Source organism: Gobius niger (genome assembly GCF_951799975.1).
Source record: "Gobius niger genome assembly, chromosome: 5".
NCBI classification, from domain to species: domain Eukaryota; kingdom Metazoa; phylum Chordata; class Actinopteri; order Gobiiformes; family Gobiidae; genus Gobius; species Gobius niger.
Genome location: NC_136856.1, coordinates 14,573,391 through 14,591,149, shown reverse-complemented (window position 1 = coordinate 14,591,149; position 17,759 = coordinate 14,573,391). Strand labels below are relative to the sequence as shown.

The 17,759-nt window shown below is 39.5% G+C and overlaps 2 protein-coding genes across 6 annotated transcripts in view; both read left to right on the top strand.

Moving 5' to 3' along the window:
* Positions 1-16,946, top strand: part of LOC306963756 (protocadherin alpha-3-like) — a 53,702-nt gene extending 36,756 nt beyond the window's left edge. The window contains exons 2-3 of one of the 2 annotated variants that reach the window (XR_013792925.1): positions 15,253-15,324; positions 15,996-16,946. Coding sequence is in view for 1 of the 2 variants with exons in the window: in XM_079557450.1 (XP_079413576.1) it covers positions 15,996-16,025 (30 nt within the window). In the remaining variant the exon portion in view is untranslated. The remainder of the gene's footprint in view (positions 1-15,252; positions 15,325-15,995) is intronic. The other variant, XM_079557450.1, reaches the window with a different exon arrangement.
* Positions 1-17,759, top strand: part of LOC306963731 (protocadherin alpha-5-like) — a 95,666-nt gene that overhangs the window by 10,032 nt on the left and 67,875 nt on the right. The window lies entirely within an intron of this gene.

Genomic DNA, 17,759 nt, shown 5'->3' with positions numbered 1-17,759 from the left:
AAAGGAAATTGCTGCATGAAAACGGTGTTTGTTGGCACACATTATATTTTATTCATGTTGTTTTTTTGTTATTCTGTGCTTCTGTGGATTCATTTGCTCTACCTTCATTTTCACTGGCGAGTTGTGAAAATGGCGGAAATAAGGTCCAAATCAGAGCTGGCTTGTTTGATGGGCTGACAATGCGGTTCTGCTCTGCATGTCGTTAGCATCACTCTCACCGCGGTGGCCTTGATTTTTTACACACACTGCTTTTCTGTGTTTTGTGGCAAGGGTGTTTTTTTTGTTTTTTTGCACGATCAACATTGTTTGGCACGTAGTAGAACTGAGACTCGGCTGCGATCGTCTCAGTGCTATACGTGGCTGCTTTTAAAAATGCTTTCCCAGTGCATTTTGAGGTAACACGCCGACAACTGAACGCTTAGTAGTATTTTCCCTCTCTCTACTTGTTTCCCTCTCTATACTATGGCCAAGCACAACTCACAATCAAACACTCAACTTAAAGCTACACTGTGGAACTATAAAGATTATATGGTTCTTTGCCTCAAGACTATACTATAGAAATTGTAACACAAAACAGAAACATGCCAGCGATACATCAATGGGCTTCACATGCCGTTGAACTCTTCCACTGCCCAGGACCAATGCTCTTAAAGGAATAGTTCACAGTTTTTCCATACTGCGATATGTTCTTGCCTGAGCTTAGACGAGTTGATGCGTACCTGTCTGGCCTTTGTGCGTGCCCGTGGAAGAGCTTGGTCACCCCGTTTGGAGCTATAGGAATATACTGGGAGAGGCCAATGCTGAAAGACATCTTTGGTCTTTTTGTGTGACTGAGGGCACAGAGTTCTTCCATACTGTGATATGTTCTTACCTGAGCTAAGACGAGTTGATACGTACCTGTCTGGTTTTTTTGCGTGCCCGTGGAAGAGCGTGGTAGCTTCCAACTTCACCCCTGTTTTGAGCTATAGGAATACATTGGGAGAGGCCAAATGCTAACAACATCTTTGGTCTTTTTGCATGACTGAGCGCACGCACCAGTTACGCACCAACTCGTCTAAGCTCAGGTAAGATCATATATCAGTATGTAAAACGGTGAACAAGTATGTAAAAACGGTGAACAAGTCCCCTCCGCTTCGCCTCGGGGTCCGGTTCGCCCTGTCAGTACTTATTTTCCCGTTAATGACCAGCGTTCTATACATTATCCCTTACATAAACAATACCAAACGTGCGCTGATAGCTCAGCAAATTAATAACAATAATAATAATCTGGAATCAAAATAAAGCATTTGGAGGAAAACCTAATGTAATTAAACATTATATTGGCTATATTTAGCAAATGAGTAACATCTCAAAGCAAACCGGTGATGTCCCATTCCAAGCAAAGTTTAAAGTCAGAGCTGACGAGAGGCAGGAACACTTATGCTATTTACTGGCTGAAATGTTACATTGTGTGGCTTTAAGTAGACATCCGGTTGTAAAAGAGTAAAAAAAAAAAAGGTCCACAACAAAATATGACCAAAGACTAATGTACACAATAATAGTATGATGAGATTTTTTTTTAAAAGGACTGTGAAATTCTGTTATCTAACAATTAATTAACTAACCTAAGTATATTGTGATGGAAAACATAATGGTCTAAAACAGTCACATTCATAAACTACCTTGAAGCAGTGTCTTCCCTGGTTTTATTGCAGCCTTCTCCATATTGATATGGTCGGTTTGTCCCCGCCCATCTCTCCCTTCCCCCATACCCCCCTCTCTTGGCCTGGTTTTCCGCTGCTTTTATGTCTGCCCTTGGTGCAGTCCGTTCACATGCCAGGCTGACTTCACTCTGTTGTTTTCTGTTGTCTCGTCTCTCGCTCTGCCACATGCTCGGTATTCTTCGCAGTCTCATGCCTTCGGGCTCGTGCATATAGCTGTGGATGCTGCATGTGCTGTTGTGTGTCAGTGGGGCACATTCTTGCTCATTGCCACAGCTGCGGCACAGGACAGCGCCACTCGCATCCGGGTCAGCAACAGTGATGCTAATCTAATTTACAGGCAGAGTGCAGCGCAAGGCAAACAGCTACGCTCTCTGTGTTCGCACTTTTCAAAGACACGCTTGTGCGAACACGTGTTACATACAAGAGTCAGTGCTTTCAGACATTACATTTCATATACTTCAAATCAAATATGAAAGAGAAATGTATTTATAGACTGAATGCTCTCGAATACTAGCAGTGTCTTAAATAAATCTGACACTATCCGATTTCATCAGATTTTTTTTAATTACAGGGGCCAATATAGGAGTGAAGGGCATAGGCACTTTAGGTTCTTATTCCAAAGGCAGAAACACAATTATTTTTTTATTGAAAGATTTGTCATCATTTTTTTTTTTTTTTACCAGGCTGTAGATCTTCCAGTTAACAGTTCACATTCACTGTTTTTGATCCCGCACAATTTAAAGGATATTTTACCACTTGTGTCTCACCTGAGCTAAAACTCAGACTACAGTTTTATTTTGTTTTGGCTGTTCTTTAAAGTGCTCTTGACAGGTTTCAGATGGGATATCAGTATAATAGACAAGTTGCATTTAACTGAGAGGAATATATATTGTTCTGCAGGTTTTTGTGGTGTAGTTCAATAAGATGGATGGACCTTATTTCTCATGACTCAGCTCTTATTATTTTTATTTATTATATTTATCCGGAACTTCATTTGCAGAACATATGCCAATACGGGCCCGATAAAAACAGTACATCCACAGACAAACAACACAATCAACAATGCAATAATACATATATTAAAAATATAGTGGGCCTGTGATAGACTACGGTCCACACAGTCATTTATTCATTCAGCAGGTGGATGGAGGTGGGGAGGAAAGTGGAGGTCGTCCTCTTTTTCCCCAGAGGGAGGGACCTGAACCTACGCCCTGATGGTAACAGGGCGTAGTGAGAGTGCAGAGTGTGTGAGGAGTCTGTGGAGATCTGGGTTCCTTTCCTCAGAATTCTGGAGTCATAGATGCTACTGAGTGAGACCTGCTCCTGACTGATGATTTTATTGCTGATTTTGATCATTTTATTGAGCATGTTGCGGTGGGTGAGAGTGAGTGAACCAAACCAGACAGTGATGTTGAATGTGAGGATGGATTCAATGAAACATTTGTAGAAAGAGGCGTGAATGGATTGATGGACTTGGAGTTTGCGGAGCTTACGGAGAAAAAAGAGGTGTTGTTGACATTTTGAAAAAATGTGTTCAGCGTTGAGTTTGAATGTGAGTTTATGGTCGATTATGGAACCGAGGTATTTGTATGAATTGACCTTTTCAATTATTTCATTGTTGACAGTGAGTGAGGGAGAGCTGGAGTGGCCATGTTGGAAGTTAATGGTCATTTCTTTAGCTGTGGATACATTTGAATCCAGACAGTTCTCCCTACACCACCGTGAGAATGAGTCAAGTTCAGTTTGCAGTCATGTGTGTTTGTAGTGTTCATGATAAGACATCCAATAAGACATCACCTCAGTACATGTTACATCCATATTGTATAAAAGTGGTGTTTTATATTGGTGCAAAATACCTGATAAACCATGTGTTGTTTGTGTGAGTGGCCTCGCCTCCCCTCAGGCCTGACTCTCACCTTTTGCTGGGAGCAGGACATCCATTTTGCTTTGACTACTGGCAACCAATCATTAGGTTTAAACACATTTGGCTCTCTTAATAAGGCTTCATTGTGGTTTACCCTTTAGTTGCTTTTGTGACATAGCAATACACAAACCTGGGATGTTACACAGTGCGGCTTTAATGCACTTGAACGGCTTGCTTTTCAAAACAAGACCTGTGGCGACATTTTTTTATTCTTTATATAACCGTAACAATTTAGTGTGCAACTTTTCTCTCTCTCTGGTTGTAAAGAGACACTGTATGGCCTCCTGGGATCTGTTAGATAATGCCATTGCTTCCTTCAATCCATTTCTTACATGTTTTTACTGAAACGGTTGAGCCCACTCCTGCAGTTATCTTGGACTGTAGTAGTCGCCATTCGTCAAGTCTCATCATGTCTCCCCTCATTGCTTCAGGCTGAGTGTATAAAGTGTAAACATCCATATAGGCACTGGGGCTTTGTTGTTTGTTGCTTTATCTGTCTCTACATAAATCTATCTCTACTTGCAGTAGGCTGCAAACACAATAGTTCTGGATTCGATGCCATCTTTTCAGATGGAGGGCAGGGGCGATGTTTGTTTCTTTGAATGAAATTTCCAAAAATAAAATCCACATGATGAACCTCATATTTTCTGCTCAGGATTGGGTCCACATTGCCAAACTAATCTCATGGTTTAACGTTCATCACAAGTAACAATTAAAGACCCTGTACATGATTTTATTTCAGTAGCAGAGTGAAATTTAAATAGCTTCTTTTCAGTATAAGGATCTTCTGATAAAGACCTTGTGAGTCGAAACGCTTCAGCTTTCTCTACACAGCCAGTATAAGGATCTTTTCTACATCTAAGCAAAGCATTTTCAACGAAGGTTCTTGAGGCATCTTCTGTACTCTGTAGTTGAAGTGTAGAAGCAAATCTATTTTATTTAGTAAGCACATTTTATACACAAAAAAAGCAGCTCAATGTGCAACAAATAAAATATATTACACATAAATATCCAAAAAATATAATACAAGTAAAGAATTAATGATTAGAAACAGCAATAAAGATGAATAAATATATATATGAAAAATGCAGATCAAGAATGTCAAATAAAATACTTTTAGCCATGTCAGACAGTTTCAGACTTTAGTTGCATAAACACAGCCCACTGTGTTCAGTCTCAACTCTATAGGCACCAGGAGACGACTCCCCGAGGTTCTAGCCTGAGATGTTTATGGAATGTATTTATGGAATGTCCCTTGATATGTTTTCAAGGAGTTCATTGGCTCTAACATGTCAGAGATGTACCTCAGTGCTAGACAAGTAGCAGAGTTGTTTTTAAGCCTAGTCTCTGAGCAACAGGAAGCCACTGCAGACACCTGAGCATTGAACTAATATGGTCATATTTCCTGCTTCAGTTTGGATGTACTTCAGCAGTCTCATTTAGAGAGGCCTGTGAGCAGGCCGTTACAGTCGTCTAACCAGCTGGAGACAAACACATGGATTAGTCTCTCTCTGAATCAAACCTGGCAATATTTTGGCTATATTTTGGGGGTGATAAAAGGCTGCTGATGTAATTGATTTAATTTGTCAAAATTATAACCTGATTTTAGCTTTTAGAGAAAAAGCCTTTGTTTCTGTGGGCCACAGACAATGAGTTCAGTTTTGTCTGAGTTTAGCTGAACAAAGTTGTTTTGCGTCCATACACTAATCTGTTCAATGCAGTGACCGAGTGAATCTACAGGCCTGTGTTCATCTGCTGTAAGTGACACACTGATCTGGGCAGGGCTGCTGCATTTTGGTGCCCTGAACAGAAATGTTAACAAACCAATGATATTTGTAAAATTAGATTAATTGAGTATAGATGTAGCAGTTTAATAGTTGATGCCCCCTCCCCCCAGAACCTCAGTTTCTCTTTAGCTCAGACATATCTTCTCTCTCTGCGCCTTCCCCTCTTGCCTTTCTCACTTGTGAGCACTACATGACACTAATGTTTTGTCAGGACATTTGAATTATAATTTTGTTCAAGTAATAGTACAGATACTTCATTACAATTTTGCTCAAGTAGAAGTAAAAATTACCTTATGATAAAACTAAGAAGTACAATTTCTTATTTTTTTTATTTTTTTTAACATGTAAACAAACAGTAAAGAGAGTACTACAACCACTCTATTTATAATGCAGCCATTGTTAACCTACCTACCTACTCTCTCAATGCCTATTGTAGGGAGAGAACATTTCACCTTAGTTCATAAACCATGTCGAAACATCTGCATTTTGCAAACATTTCCCCTTTTGATGGGGAAAAAGACACATTCTTCCCAGAATTCAGGGCCTCAATAAAAACGATTGGCTCTTTTGAATGTTATGTGATTGCAGCCTATGAGTCATGTCCCGCTCGGTACTGTGTTGCAATAGTCTCTTTTTTTTTTCTTGAATCAACATAGTCTAAAGCAGATGCGTGCCTGCTCAGCTCCTGTTTGGCATTAGCGCTCTCGCAGCCACAACATCTGCTGCAGCGCTTAGGTCATCACCGCCCGCCCGGAGGATTGAACTGACTGAGCAGCCGTTCTGTGCAAAATAAGAGAGGTCACAGTTGGTTGAGAGACTACGGCGGAGTCTCCACAAGCTGCACAGAGTCAGGCAGTGCAAAGAGCGGTCAAATCTTGTATTGAACTATTGTTCTGTATTGGAGAAGAAAATCCACGATAATCTGTCTGCCCACTGAGCGAACTCTTAGTAAGAGGATTGGTGTCTTACCACTGGATCCTTGCACTGCTCATGGGATAGGCCCGCTGATCTATACCACTGAGTGATTAGTATCATATGTTGTACTTAGTTCGGATAAGCACGGATAGCATCAGATGTTGGCCGAGAGTGGAAGACTGTTGCAGATATAGAAGTCGTGCATTAATGATTCCTTGTCCTCACTGGTCATAACACTGTTTATGTTTTTTGATTTAGTGCAGTACCTATGACCTACATATTCACTTTTAACAAGGGCACTCAATGTAAATCTTATTTGAACAATAATACAGATGGATAGACTTTTTCTTTTGATTGTGCTTTTGTGACAATGTATTTGAAAATATTGTGATTGTGATTGGTTAACCTCTTACCTCCCGCCTTAGCCGAGCACATTTTCTCCAGTTCAGCTTTTCCCAAATCCTAAAGGTTCTTGAGTAGAGTTTACAGCCAGGGTAATGCCTCATTTCAAAGCTAAGGCCTACAAAAGTGAACTGAGATTTTAGCTAATTGCTGCGTTATTCTCACATCCTATATTTGGTGCTTTATTGTCACATTTATTTCACCCTTTTCGCTGCATTTTGGTTGCGTTTTTGTTGCTTTTTCATCACTTTATTGTTGCTTTCTTGACTGCTTTTTTGCTGCAGTTTTGTTGCTATTTTTGTAACTGTTTTTATCACCTTTTTGTCTCCTATTTGTCGTTTTTGACGCTTTTTCGATTATTCTTCTTGCTGCATATTCTGAGGCTTTTTCCAAGAAGCTATTAGATTTGGGTAAAGTGAAACTGGAGAAAATGTGCCCGGTTAAGAAGTTAAATACAATACATAATACATGTGAATTTTAAACATTAAGATGAGAGACACTGAGAATTTTTTTCAACTTTTGAGTAGATTACTGACATAAAATTGTGGGTATTCTCTTATTTGTTTTCATATGGGAAAATAATAGGATGTTGTATGTCTTCGATGAAAAATAAATCAAATATTAGGTCATTTTTGTTTTCAGAATTAGTTTTGTTAAGAAAAATATCAAATTCAAAGTTCAAAGTTCAATGAATGAGAATGTTTTTTGTGTGTTTTTTTTCTAATTTAGTGCTACTGTAAGTGAAGATGTCAGCCCCACAAAAGTGTTTTGAGAAAATGTGAAGGTAAAACTTCCCATATAAATCTATAGATTGAATGAGAGATGAGTCAATTTATGTTTTGCCCTGATAAAGTTTGTTTTAAAGGAGAGCGAAACTGGCCTAACATGTAAACACAACTTTAACTGCAGTGTCTCCACCGTTTTCTTGCTTTGTTTTAGGGCTGAAACTCATTACTTTAGCCATTTAAAACAATCCCCTGAGGGAAAACTTAAACAGTACAGCACAGCAGCATGGACAAAAAGGGGGTGAATAGCAGGTGTTGCAGTTGGGAGTCAATCTCAAGACACTCAATTGAGTGTCCAGCGTATGTATAGCACATGTGCTGCAGCCTTTCCCTGTAGGCCAGTGTTTCCCTATCAGGGGTATACTCTTATAACTAGATGAACTTGGAATTGCATGCATTGAATCTTAATATACCGAAAAATAATGATAATTTTCAGCTATTTTTACTGCATAACTTTGACAAAAATACACATTCAGGTCTAAAACTCATTCAGCTGCAGTTTTGGCAGAATTTGTCCAAAATGTTTTGCTCATAACTTGCTTGTTGTGTCCAATTTGCTTCTGAGTATCCAAATGTCCCCTCATTCCTCTGTTTGATGGGATTGATTGATCAAATATGCACATATTTGTTGCGCCTGTGGCATTAGAATATATTTAGGCATCAACAATGGCATTAAAAAGCATTACATTTGGCTTTCTGCTGCCTGTAGAAACCCTGTGAGTCGTGATTGAGGCTTGTTATTGTCCATAACTTGGAACAGGAGTGGGGCACAGGACGCTGATGTGAGGAACTATTCTTTTGATTATAAATATGGAAACATGGTCTAGCAGAATATGAAACAAGTAAAACCGTCTTGCGTGTGTGGTGTATAGAAGAAACGAGAAACAAAAGCAAAATACAAGTACGACGTGTTGAAATGGCAGGATGATGGAGGGTAGCGTGCATTTATAGGTGAGCCGACTGGTAAAGAGGCAAATGTAGCGGACTTAAACTGGCCGACAGTGACAAGAGGTAGGAATAAAAATAGGGAAATGGTTTTCAAACTGCACTTCCTCTGGTGGTACTCTGGGCTCTGTCATTTTACACTTTATTTTAGCTTAGGTTCATTCATTAGCATTGCATTAAAGTCTGGAAGTTGTTTAGGTTTAGGCCTGTTTACAATCACATATAACTTATGATTTAGTCCATGTTCCGGACTACAGTAGTTTTCAGTTCTGGATTTGATCCCGGTTTTAGCCTGGTGGTACCTGGAAAACTGGTGCGAGGAGATTGAGACTCAGTGAAATGTGGAAATATAGCCTTCCAATTTGAATTTATACAGCTTATTATCATTTATTGCATGCTACAGGCTTGGGGAAAAGTAATATATCAAGCTTTGTCACCGGTGTTGTTTGAAAAAAGTTGGATTGGATTAGACAAAATCACACATTAAGATCAAGAAATATAGTGTAAATTGCACTGTAATGACAAGGTAATATGATGGAAATAACACTGTAGCCGTAACGCAGTAAAAAGACCGTAAACAAATATAGAAACATGGCTGGGAAAGTGCATTAACCCGGTTATTCTTTGCTAGCATGTGCTGTAAAGGAAAGTGCGACCAGTGACTGCACTAGGAATCCACTGCGGCAGGAGCATAGAAAAATGTTGTCTCCTTAACATTTCACCAGAAAACTAGACCCATTTGGACAGTGATTGTGTGCGTGGTCATTGTGAATGTGAAGTTTTCAACAGCCCTGTACAGTGAATCATATCATCCCACATGTAGCCTGCTGCCTGCTTTATCTATAGATGAGCCATCTGTCAAATAACACCACCAGAAATGTGGATTAACGCGTGGCTTTTATCATTAGAGGGAAAGTGTCCGTTCTGCGACGACGGCACATTTTCTGGATCTGTGTGTCGAATATTCACATGATACTCCCGTCCTCTTCTGTGGAGTGTGGATGTAACAATGGGAGATGGGTGTGGAAGACCGAGCCAGTGCTGTAAGCCTGACTCATTTGGTACAGCGCTCTCTCTCCTCCCCCCCCGAAACAGATCGTTGTCTCTGCCTCCTATGTCTTTGTTCTGCAGATATCACGAACCCCTTGTTTTACCACCGCAAATGTTCACCTATCCAGACAGCATCTTTCTTCCTGAGCGTTTCTCTTGTTCAGTTTTTGCGATATAGTATCCCTTTTGTTTTTTTTGCAGTCTTCATCAAAGCGTTTCCACTTTCCTCCTCCTGTTCTAGCAGCGCTTGTTTTTCTAAAGCTCATTCTCTCTCTTATGCCCCCTCCTGCCTGTTCATAATACTGCAAGGTGACGAAAAGACTTACTTGTAAAAGTATTTTGGCTAAAGCACAGAACTACGAACTGTCTCCCTTGTAATTTCGTCGTACAGTATCTCGGAAAAATTATTGAGTGTGGAGATGGTTGTGTTTTTTTAAGCCCTGCACCAATTTTTTTGTAGTACTGGATTGCTATTTGTTTTGTCCCTCAGTATAAAAGCAGTTATCTGTGAAAATGCTCTTTCGTTGTTTTCATCTCCATGCCAGTAAGTTGTGCAAGAGCCTTAACTCAACCCTGTGAAAAATGTGGAATGTTATAAATGTGTGAAAGTTGGGTACGAGTTTGGACCACAACTAACCACAACTCAGAAGTGTTTTATGATGCTTTTAAGATGTGCCCCGAAGCATCTTGAAGGCATGTGAAAAATATTCCATTAATAATTGATCATGATTATGCATGTATAATCAGCAATAATCAGACATTTTAAGTAAAGCAATAGGCAATCTATTTGTGAATCATGGGTTCCAAAAGTTGTTATTCTTATGGGGTCATTCATTCAATGCTGTAAGATTCAACAGCTGTACAATTATGATGTTTCACCTCAGAAAAATACAATTTTTTTTAATGTAATAACCAGATACTGTTGTAAAAGGTTGTTCAACAAAGTCACCCTTGATTAAACAGTGTTAAACTCTGTTTCGTTCACTCAGTCTGTCTGTATTCCCAGTGGTTCAGGATTAAAGCCTCTGTTCAGGGTGAAGTGGTAATTCTCCTCTTGACTCTCTTTAATGCGATTATAGTCCATGAAGTACAGACTGTCCAAAGGTGAGTGTTCTGGCATGTACAGAAATCATCATCAGTGCTAGTTAGTGTCGCATTGTAAGTATAAGATCAGTTAGTTATGACTAAGATGTATTGTATCTACTGTCTGCAGCAGACATAGGCCCTGGGTTTTGAGAGGTTGTCGTTGAGTTGATGTTCTTGTAGCTATTTAAGTTTTGATGACAGTGGAAGATGGCCTCAGCCCACATTGTATGCTTTAACTGATATAATTTTATAAATAGTTTTCTTCATGTCCCGTGAAAAGTGGAGCAGCCACATGCACCATTTTGAGTGCCTCTGAGAGGTCCTCTGCAGGCCAGCCCTCGTCTATAATTCAGACATAGATTTTTCTGGGCCAAGCCCAGAGCTCACATCCACCTGCAGTGCTCCTCACATGCAGCACCGCAGCCTGCTGCATATTTACTGCATGACTCACAAGAAGTAAAAATAGCCCTAAAACACTGCTGCACCGTTGCATTAATAATCACTGCAGAGAAATCTTTTTATATAAAAAATCCAAGTAGACATCTGAGTAAAACACCAGTATTTTGTTGCAATCACGTCACACCCTTGTTTAAGTCTATGGGTTGTGCTGTTTGTTCTATACTCTTTTTGCTACTGTATCTTGAGCAGTGACAGTTCATTTCCACAGACACTGTTGTCAGAGTATCGCTGAAACACTATCATTTTCAAGTGAGATGATGATAATGTAATATGAAGCTGCGTAGCACTGTCTGTCCTGATATCTCACCAGAGCTGTGTGTGTGGAAAGAGCTACTGTGAACAAAGAAAAGAGTAAAATTGCTCCTCCTTGTGGCACAAAGTTGAACTACGTTTCTGCGTATGTGTGTCAATACAATTTAACATCGACTGGTGTACTGACCAGTATATTGACTTGTATGTTTCAGTGTGACTATCGATCAGTGCATAGTATGTCCGGTCCCATTTCACACTCATATCTAAGTCAGGGACACAGACATTGCCCCTTTTCCCCACTGAACTATTTGATGGACAAATCTGGGTTAAGCATGCCTGACGAGGAAGCAAGATTTATTTGTAATCCCTTGAAAATGATTTTTTTTTTTTCTCAAACCGTGTGTGAGAATGGTTCAGTGTGAGAATAGACCAGATACTGTGACCCCAACGCAAATGCATGCTTTTCTACCATTATGCTCAAATTCAGCATTGGTACAAAATGTTTCCTAATACATGTACAGAGAAGGGAGGAGGGAGCATAGTCAGGGTCTGCATCTGCATCACCATGGATACTGGAGGAGACACTGAATCAATTGCTGGTGCTTCCCATGGGAACAACTGTATGTTGTCTCTAGGCTGAAGCATAGCCAATCACGGTGCAGTGTTGAGGTCACAGTGATGGTCACTGGCCAATCAGAATTCCCCAATCACTTCCTTGTAGCTATAGATTCCGGTTTACTCTGTTATTGGCATGTCTGAGTAATAGTGGTGGGGCGATAGTGGCTCAGATGGTAGAGAAGGTCGTCTCATGATGAAGATTGTGATTGTGTCCTCGGGCAAGACACTTCACCCCTTCTCTGAATGTAAAAGGTGAGCAAGAAAAGAGTGAAATGAAAGCATAATGACTACAGTGTTGCAGTTTGGGAAGCTTATCAACTCAGACTCGTAAAGCACAATACAAGAATAAGCCATTATTATTAATATTATGGTCTGGAGCAGAGGTGCTTGACCCCATTTCCCCCGTGGATACATCAACTTGAAATACTTCAGTAATGAACAGAAATCTGGGTAGTTTATAGAGTCAGAGTCAATTTAAAAGTACATCAAAATGCCATCCTGTCATGATAACCTTGTTAGTCATCATAGTTCGGACTTTTTTTTTAAAATCTGAAGCTCTGGGGACTCAAGGTTGTGATCTCCGGTCAGGAGTACTGTCAGACGCTACTACAATAGTATATTTACCCATATGAAAGATGAACAGTATTTTTTGGGAGCTCAATAGTGCACAGCGTGGAACTTTATCAAACAAGCCATGTCCTGGCGATAGTATGGCAACATATGAGCTGTATAGGATGAAATAATCAGCTGCTAACGTGCTGTTTTATTGTGCTTCAGACTGATTGCACCTTTTGTATTAGATTGAAAAGATTAATTACATTTCAAATAGGGCTCACTGGGATCCCGTGCGTAAGGGACATTGTACGTACCAGTGCCATTAAATAATATTCAATATATTTTTTTCCTCCCAATATGCTGCAGCAAGAAGTCACTTTGAAATTTGTTTTTGTCCAAGGCCTTGCAAACATGTTTTAAACCTGAGTTATGCGTTATTTCAAGACAAGCAGATCACTTTCCCTGTGACACTCATCCTGGATGTTAAATGCAATTATTTAATGTGCACAATTATTAGGACATTTTAAAACCTACTCTGTAGTACTTCTAACACTGCACAGTAGCAACTGTTGTTACTCTTCCATTCTGTTCGGAGTCTGCTGGTTTACAGTAGAGTAACTAATTATGTGATTTTTGGCCCAGTGCCGTGAGTTTCCAGATGAGTGAGCAGCCTTTTATGGCTCCAGTCTCAGGGGAGGGTGCACATGTTTTGGACATGCTCTCTACAGCATTGTCCTGGGTTTAGGCTGTCTTGTGTTTTGTAAAGCCACACCCGCCTTTGTGTGAACCCCTACACAGCAAAATGCAATGCTGGCCTGGAAAGAGACTTTGCTTTTACACATTAAATCAACAGCTGACAAATCATAGGGAAAAGAATGACCATCGCAAGCAATTCAGTGAACTTGTCTGAGCATTTGTATTTGGACTTCTTAGCCTCTGCCTTGTTAAGAGGGGTTGACATTCTGTTTTTTAGTCAAATTAAGAACAGTACGTATTTTAGTTGTTGTGACAAACAAACAGCGATTTGCTTTTCTTTCACACAGCACCTCCGGTGACCCTGAGCTGCTGCTACATTGGGGCGTGGCAGTGTCTTTCCTCTAAAAGAGACTCATTGAGAATCAGCTAATAATAGTACAATACAAGCAATTGCATAGACAGATGCTTTTGACATACATAAGTATAGTATAGTATAATCCTTGTGCTAAGATGAGCTCATGACGGCATCAGTAAGTCAGTGGACGGCTGTAGGGGGAGGATGCTGTGTGGGCTGATCTGACGTCCCAGAGGGCACAGGAGCACAGGACATGGCGGCATGGAAAGGTCAGGCTTTCTGTGGGAGACAGGAATTGAAAGAAAGACAGCCACGAAACTACAGGTTGATCTGACTTTGTATTCTGCTGCAGTACGACATTATAAGTGAATGAGGCAAGAACTAAAAAAAAAAGCCTTGTCTGATGTATAGTGGAGCTGTTGTTCACTTGTTCTAAATATGTTTTTAAAGCGAGTTGAGATTGGTTAAGATGGTAAATGTGCAGAATCTACTTCGAGAAAATCGAGCCTGTGTGGTGTGGGCGGGTGTGTGCACATGCGTTATGTCGGTCCCAGAGACGGCGTTGCCACGGAGACCAGGCAGAAGGAGAGAGTACGGGAGGAGGAGGGAGGGGGGACTCGCCCTAAAGCGTCCTCTGCCGACACCCTCCCCCCTCCAAATGACATATATACAAGCTTTCTAACGCACAGGGCCATACATACAGTGCAGATAAAGAAAATATGGAATTGTCAGGCAGGGGAGCCATGTTTGGTTGCTGTGGTGCCGTAGCTGATAAATAAATTAGTGGGTTTCAAGCCCTGCTGTTGTCACCTTCTGCTAATGTCTCTCCGTCCAATACACCCACTCCCTGCTATATTTACACAACCAGAGGCGGGTAGAGTGGCCAAAATTATTACTCAAGAGTAAGAGTAAGACTAAGAGTAATAGAGAAATTGTGACCTAAAAATATTTAAAATAATGAGTGAAAGTAACACAGTACTTATTAATGGGAATACCACTTGGGAACTACTTGAGTAAAATCAGATATTTCTAAAGAATGCACCTTGTTTCATTTTTGAATATAAACAAGAAGCTTTATTTTTCATCTTCTCGCTGTGGAAAGATGAAGATGTTTTACTGTTTCTTTAATCTTAAAACATTTACTGAAGTAGACATATTAAAAAGTACTGTGTGAAACATCTACTCCATGAAGTACAGTTACTTCAAATCTAACTGAGTACTACCCGCATCTAACGGAAATAAAATGATGCTACTGTTATTCAATAAGCATGACGCAAATGTGGGTTTTTCTCAATAATTTGTTGGCTTGCACAATCAGAGCTCTATTACAGTCTAGTGCCGTGCTGCAAATAATAAATTAGACTGCTTTAAAAGACTCAAATTCAGAACATGAATCTGGATTGCAGTTGTTTCGACTAAGTAAGATTAGGTAGCGTGTTGACCTAGATGTTGTGACTTGTTCTGGGCTCTTTCTGACTTGAAGCATGATTTGATTCTGACTTGTTTGCCAATAGGGTAAGAACATTGCACTTGTCCTATTTCCGGCTTTATTTTCTTTTTTCAAGATATCTTACCATAGAAGCAGTTAGAAATGTCAGGGAGCCAGTTGAATAATGTAGGTTATGTTTGTAAATAAATCAAAACTTTCAAAAAAATGTAAAAGGTCAAATTAAGGCGAGACACTGCAAACAAAGCATTTTCTCTCTCTCTCAATTTTCAGGTTTGGACCTAACCGGGTCTGAAAAGATCAACTTCCACCTGGAAGCAGAGAAAGAATCCAATCTACACAAAAGTTAGTTTAATTATTTCACAGAATCAACTTTCCTCCTTAAATGTATGGCAGTTTTCTAAAAACGCTTTTTTTCATTATTTTATCTATCCTTAAAGATATTAAACTACAGACACGTTTTTCCCGTCTTGACAAAATGACCTGAACATGAACATTATTAATTTTTAATTTCTGCTTCCTTGCCTGATCACCTTATTATTTATGGATTTCTTTATTTAGCTATTTATCAATTTAAACCTATCCACCCCTTTTTATTTTTTTAACAATATATAATAAGATATCCCACACCCCTTTCTGCAATAAATTTAGAGTCAAATGGTAACAAAACAAACCCATGACTTTACACCTGGCTCATTCCCTTAAATCCAATATTATTGTCATTTTTGCACTTAAAATGCAACCCCTCCACATAAGAACAGACATCACCTTTTTCCATTAGGTTTATACCACTAATCCGCAGTAAGAGTTTCAAATTGTTTCCTCTAAATCCTTATTTTCTCCGCAGTGTCTCGCCTTAACACAAAACCTCGACACAAATGTGGACTTTTGTGTCTTTTTACAATGGCTCCCTGAGTTGTTGACGTGCGTAATGAAAACCCCCATGTTGTAGCCTAGATTATGTTGAAAACTGTACTACGCTGATACTTGAACACTGTTTTTTAATATTGTTGCAGGTACGCTTCCGTATGGCAGTGGAGGATTAGCTGTGTGTTGAGCGTCACCCTCATCTTGTGGCAAAGTCAGTGTCCATCCCATGGCTGTCTGGACGTGCACTGTAGTTGGCCTCACTCCCACCGTGCTTTTCTGCTGTAATTATGACTCTCTCTGTAAATAGCCACAAAATGCATGTTGACGACAGTAGTGCTAATTGTGATTTGTAAGAGAAAAAAACTTTTATTGATACCTATGAGATCAATGTGTTTGCTTTTCTGCTAAGGGGGATAGTTCAGTGTTTCAAGTGTATTACCTAGAAATGGAGAACAGGGACTAAACTATTTTATACTGTATGATATTTTGATGCAATACATGAAGCCCCTCTTTCTAAATAAGGGCTGAAGATGAAAATGTGATATTGTATGTTGCATAGTGGAATGTATACCTTAATATTTTTGCATGTGTGTGGTTATTTTTCACAAACTACAGTCATGTATGTTACTCCTTGGACTTGGACTCTTCATATGGACTGAATTCATATTATTATTTGATCTTGCACAACGCTGTGTGGGTGTTATGTGACGTGCCATGTCTTAAGGTTGCTTTTGGCAATGCAAAAACAGCGATGTAAATTCTACTTATTTGCTAATATTGTAAAGTTTACTCCCTGTTATCTCTACTCCTATTTAGGGCTGAGCACCTTTCTTTCTTTCTTTTTTGCTCTCTCTGGTACCACTGCTTTAATGGTACTTGGTTTGCAGTACAAGTACTTTTTTTGTTGTACTCACGCTGCAATAATATTTATCAAAAAAAACCAAAAAAAACAAAAAACAGATGATAATGTTAATGCGTTCCATAAAGCTGTGGTTCTCAGCTTGTGGTTCTCCAACTTATCATAATAAGTTGCGACCCAAATAATTTCAACTTTGCACAAAGGTTCTTAAAGGCCCTGTGCCCCTTTTCTTTTCTTTTCTTTTCCTTTTCTTTTCCTTTTCTTTTCTTTTCTTTTACTAGTAGTAAAAGTATATTTGTATTGTCCTGCTTCAGTATATTGAATATGCACTGGTTTGTGACAAAAAAAAAAAAAATATTGTGAGCTTGCAGGTTAATTTATGTTAACATTACTGTAAAAGTGACCCTGGAAGTCGTGAATCATGTTTATGAACTTACTATGAAGAATTGGGATGTCATTGTTGTAAAAAAAGGAAAAAAATAAAAAAATAAAAAAATAGAAATCAGGTATAGGACCTTTAAGCTGTCATCTGTGCTTAAAGGCCCTATACCTTAACTTGTTGGTTTAGGTGTCCAACGTCTAAACCAACACCTGCTTTGTCTATGATGGAAAACTCCTGTACAAACAGACTTTGGTCATTTAAAACAAAATAGTCTATGATATCAAAATGCAGTATTTCTTCACAAAGTGCAGTTGGTGTAGGCATTGATGAAGCTTACAATCAACCCGGCCGCATCCCGCTGGAAATGGAGCGGGCCCCACTTTTGGGTTCCCGTCCACCAGTTGAGAACCACTGCCATAAAGCACTGTTTCTTTAAGCAAAACCTGTCATTTTTGTCATTCATTTGTGCCGCGAGAGAGAGTTGAATCATTTTCTTTCTTGCTGTTTTATAACACACCACCGAGGATCAAATCTTGGTATCTATGAAGAATATAGCCTATATTGATATTTCTTTGGCACCTGTTTTCTATACAATTTTTTTTGTATATTTTCTTTTTTGCCATACTGGTACCTTTTAACGGTACCCAGCCCTACATCCTCCTGTATGCC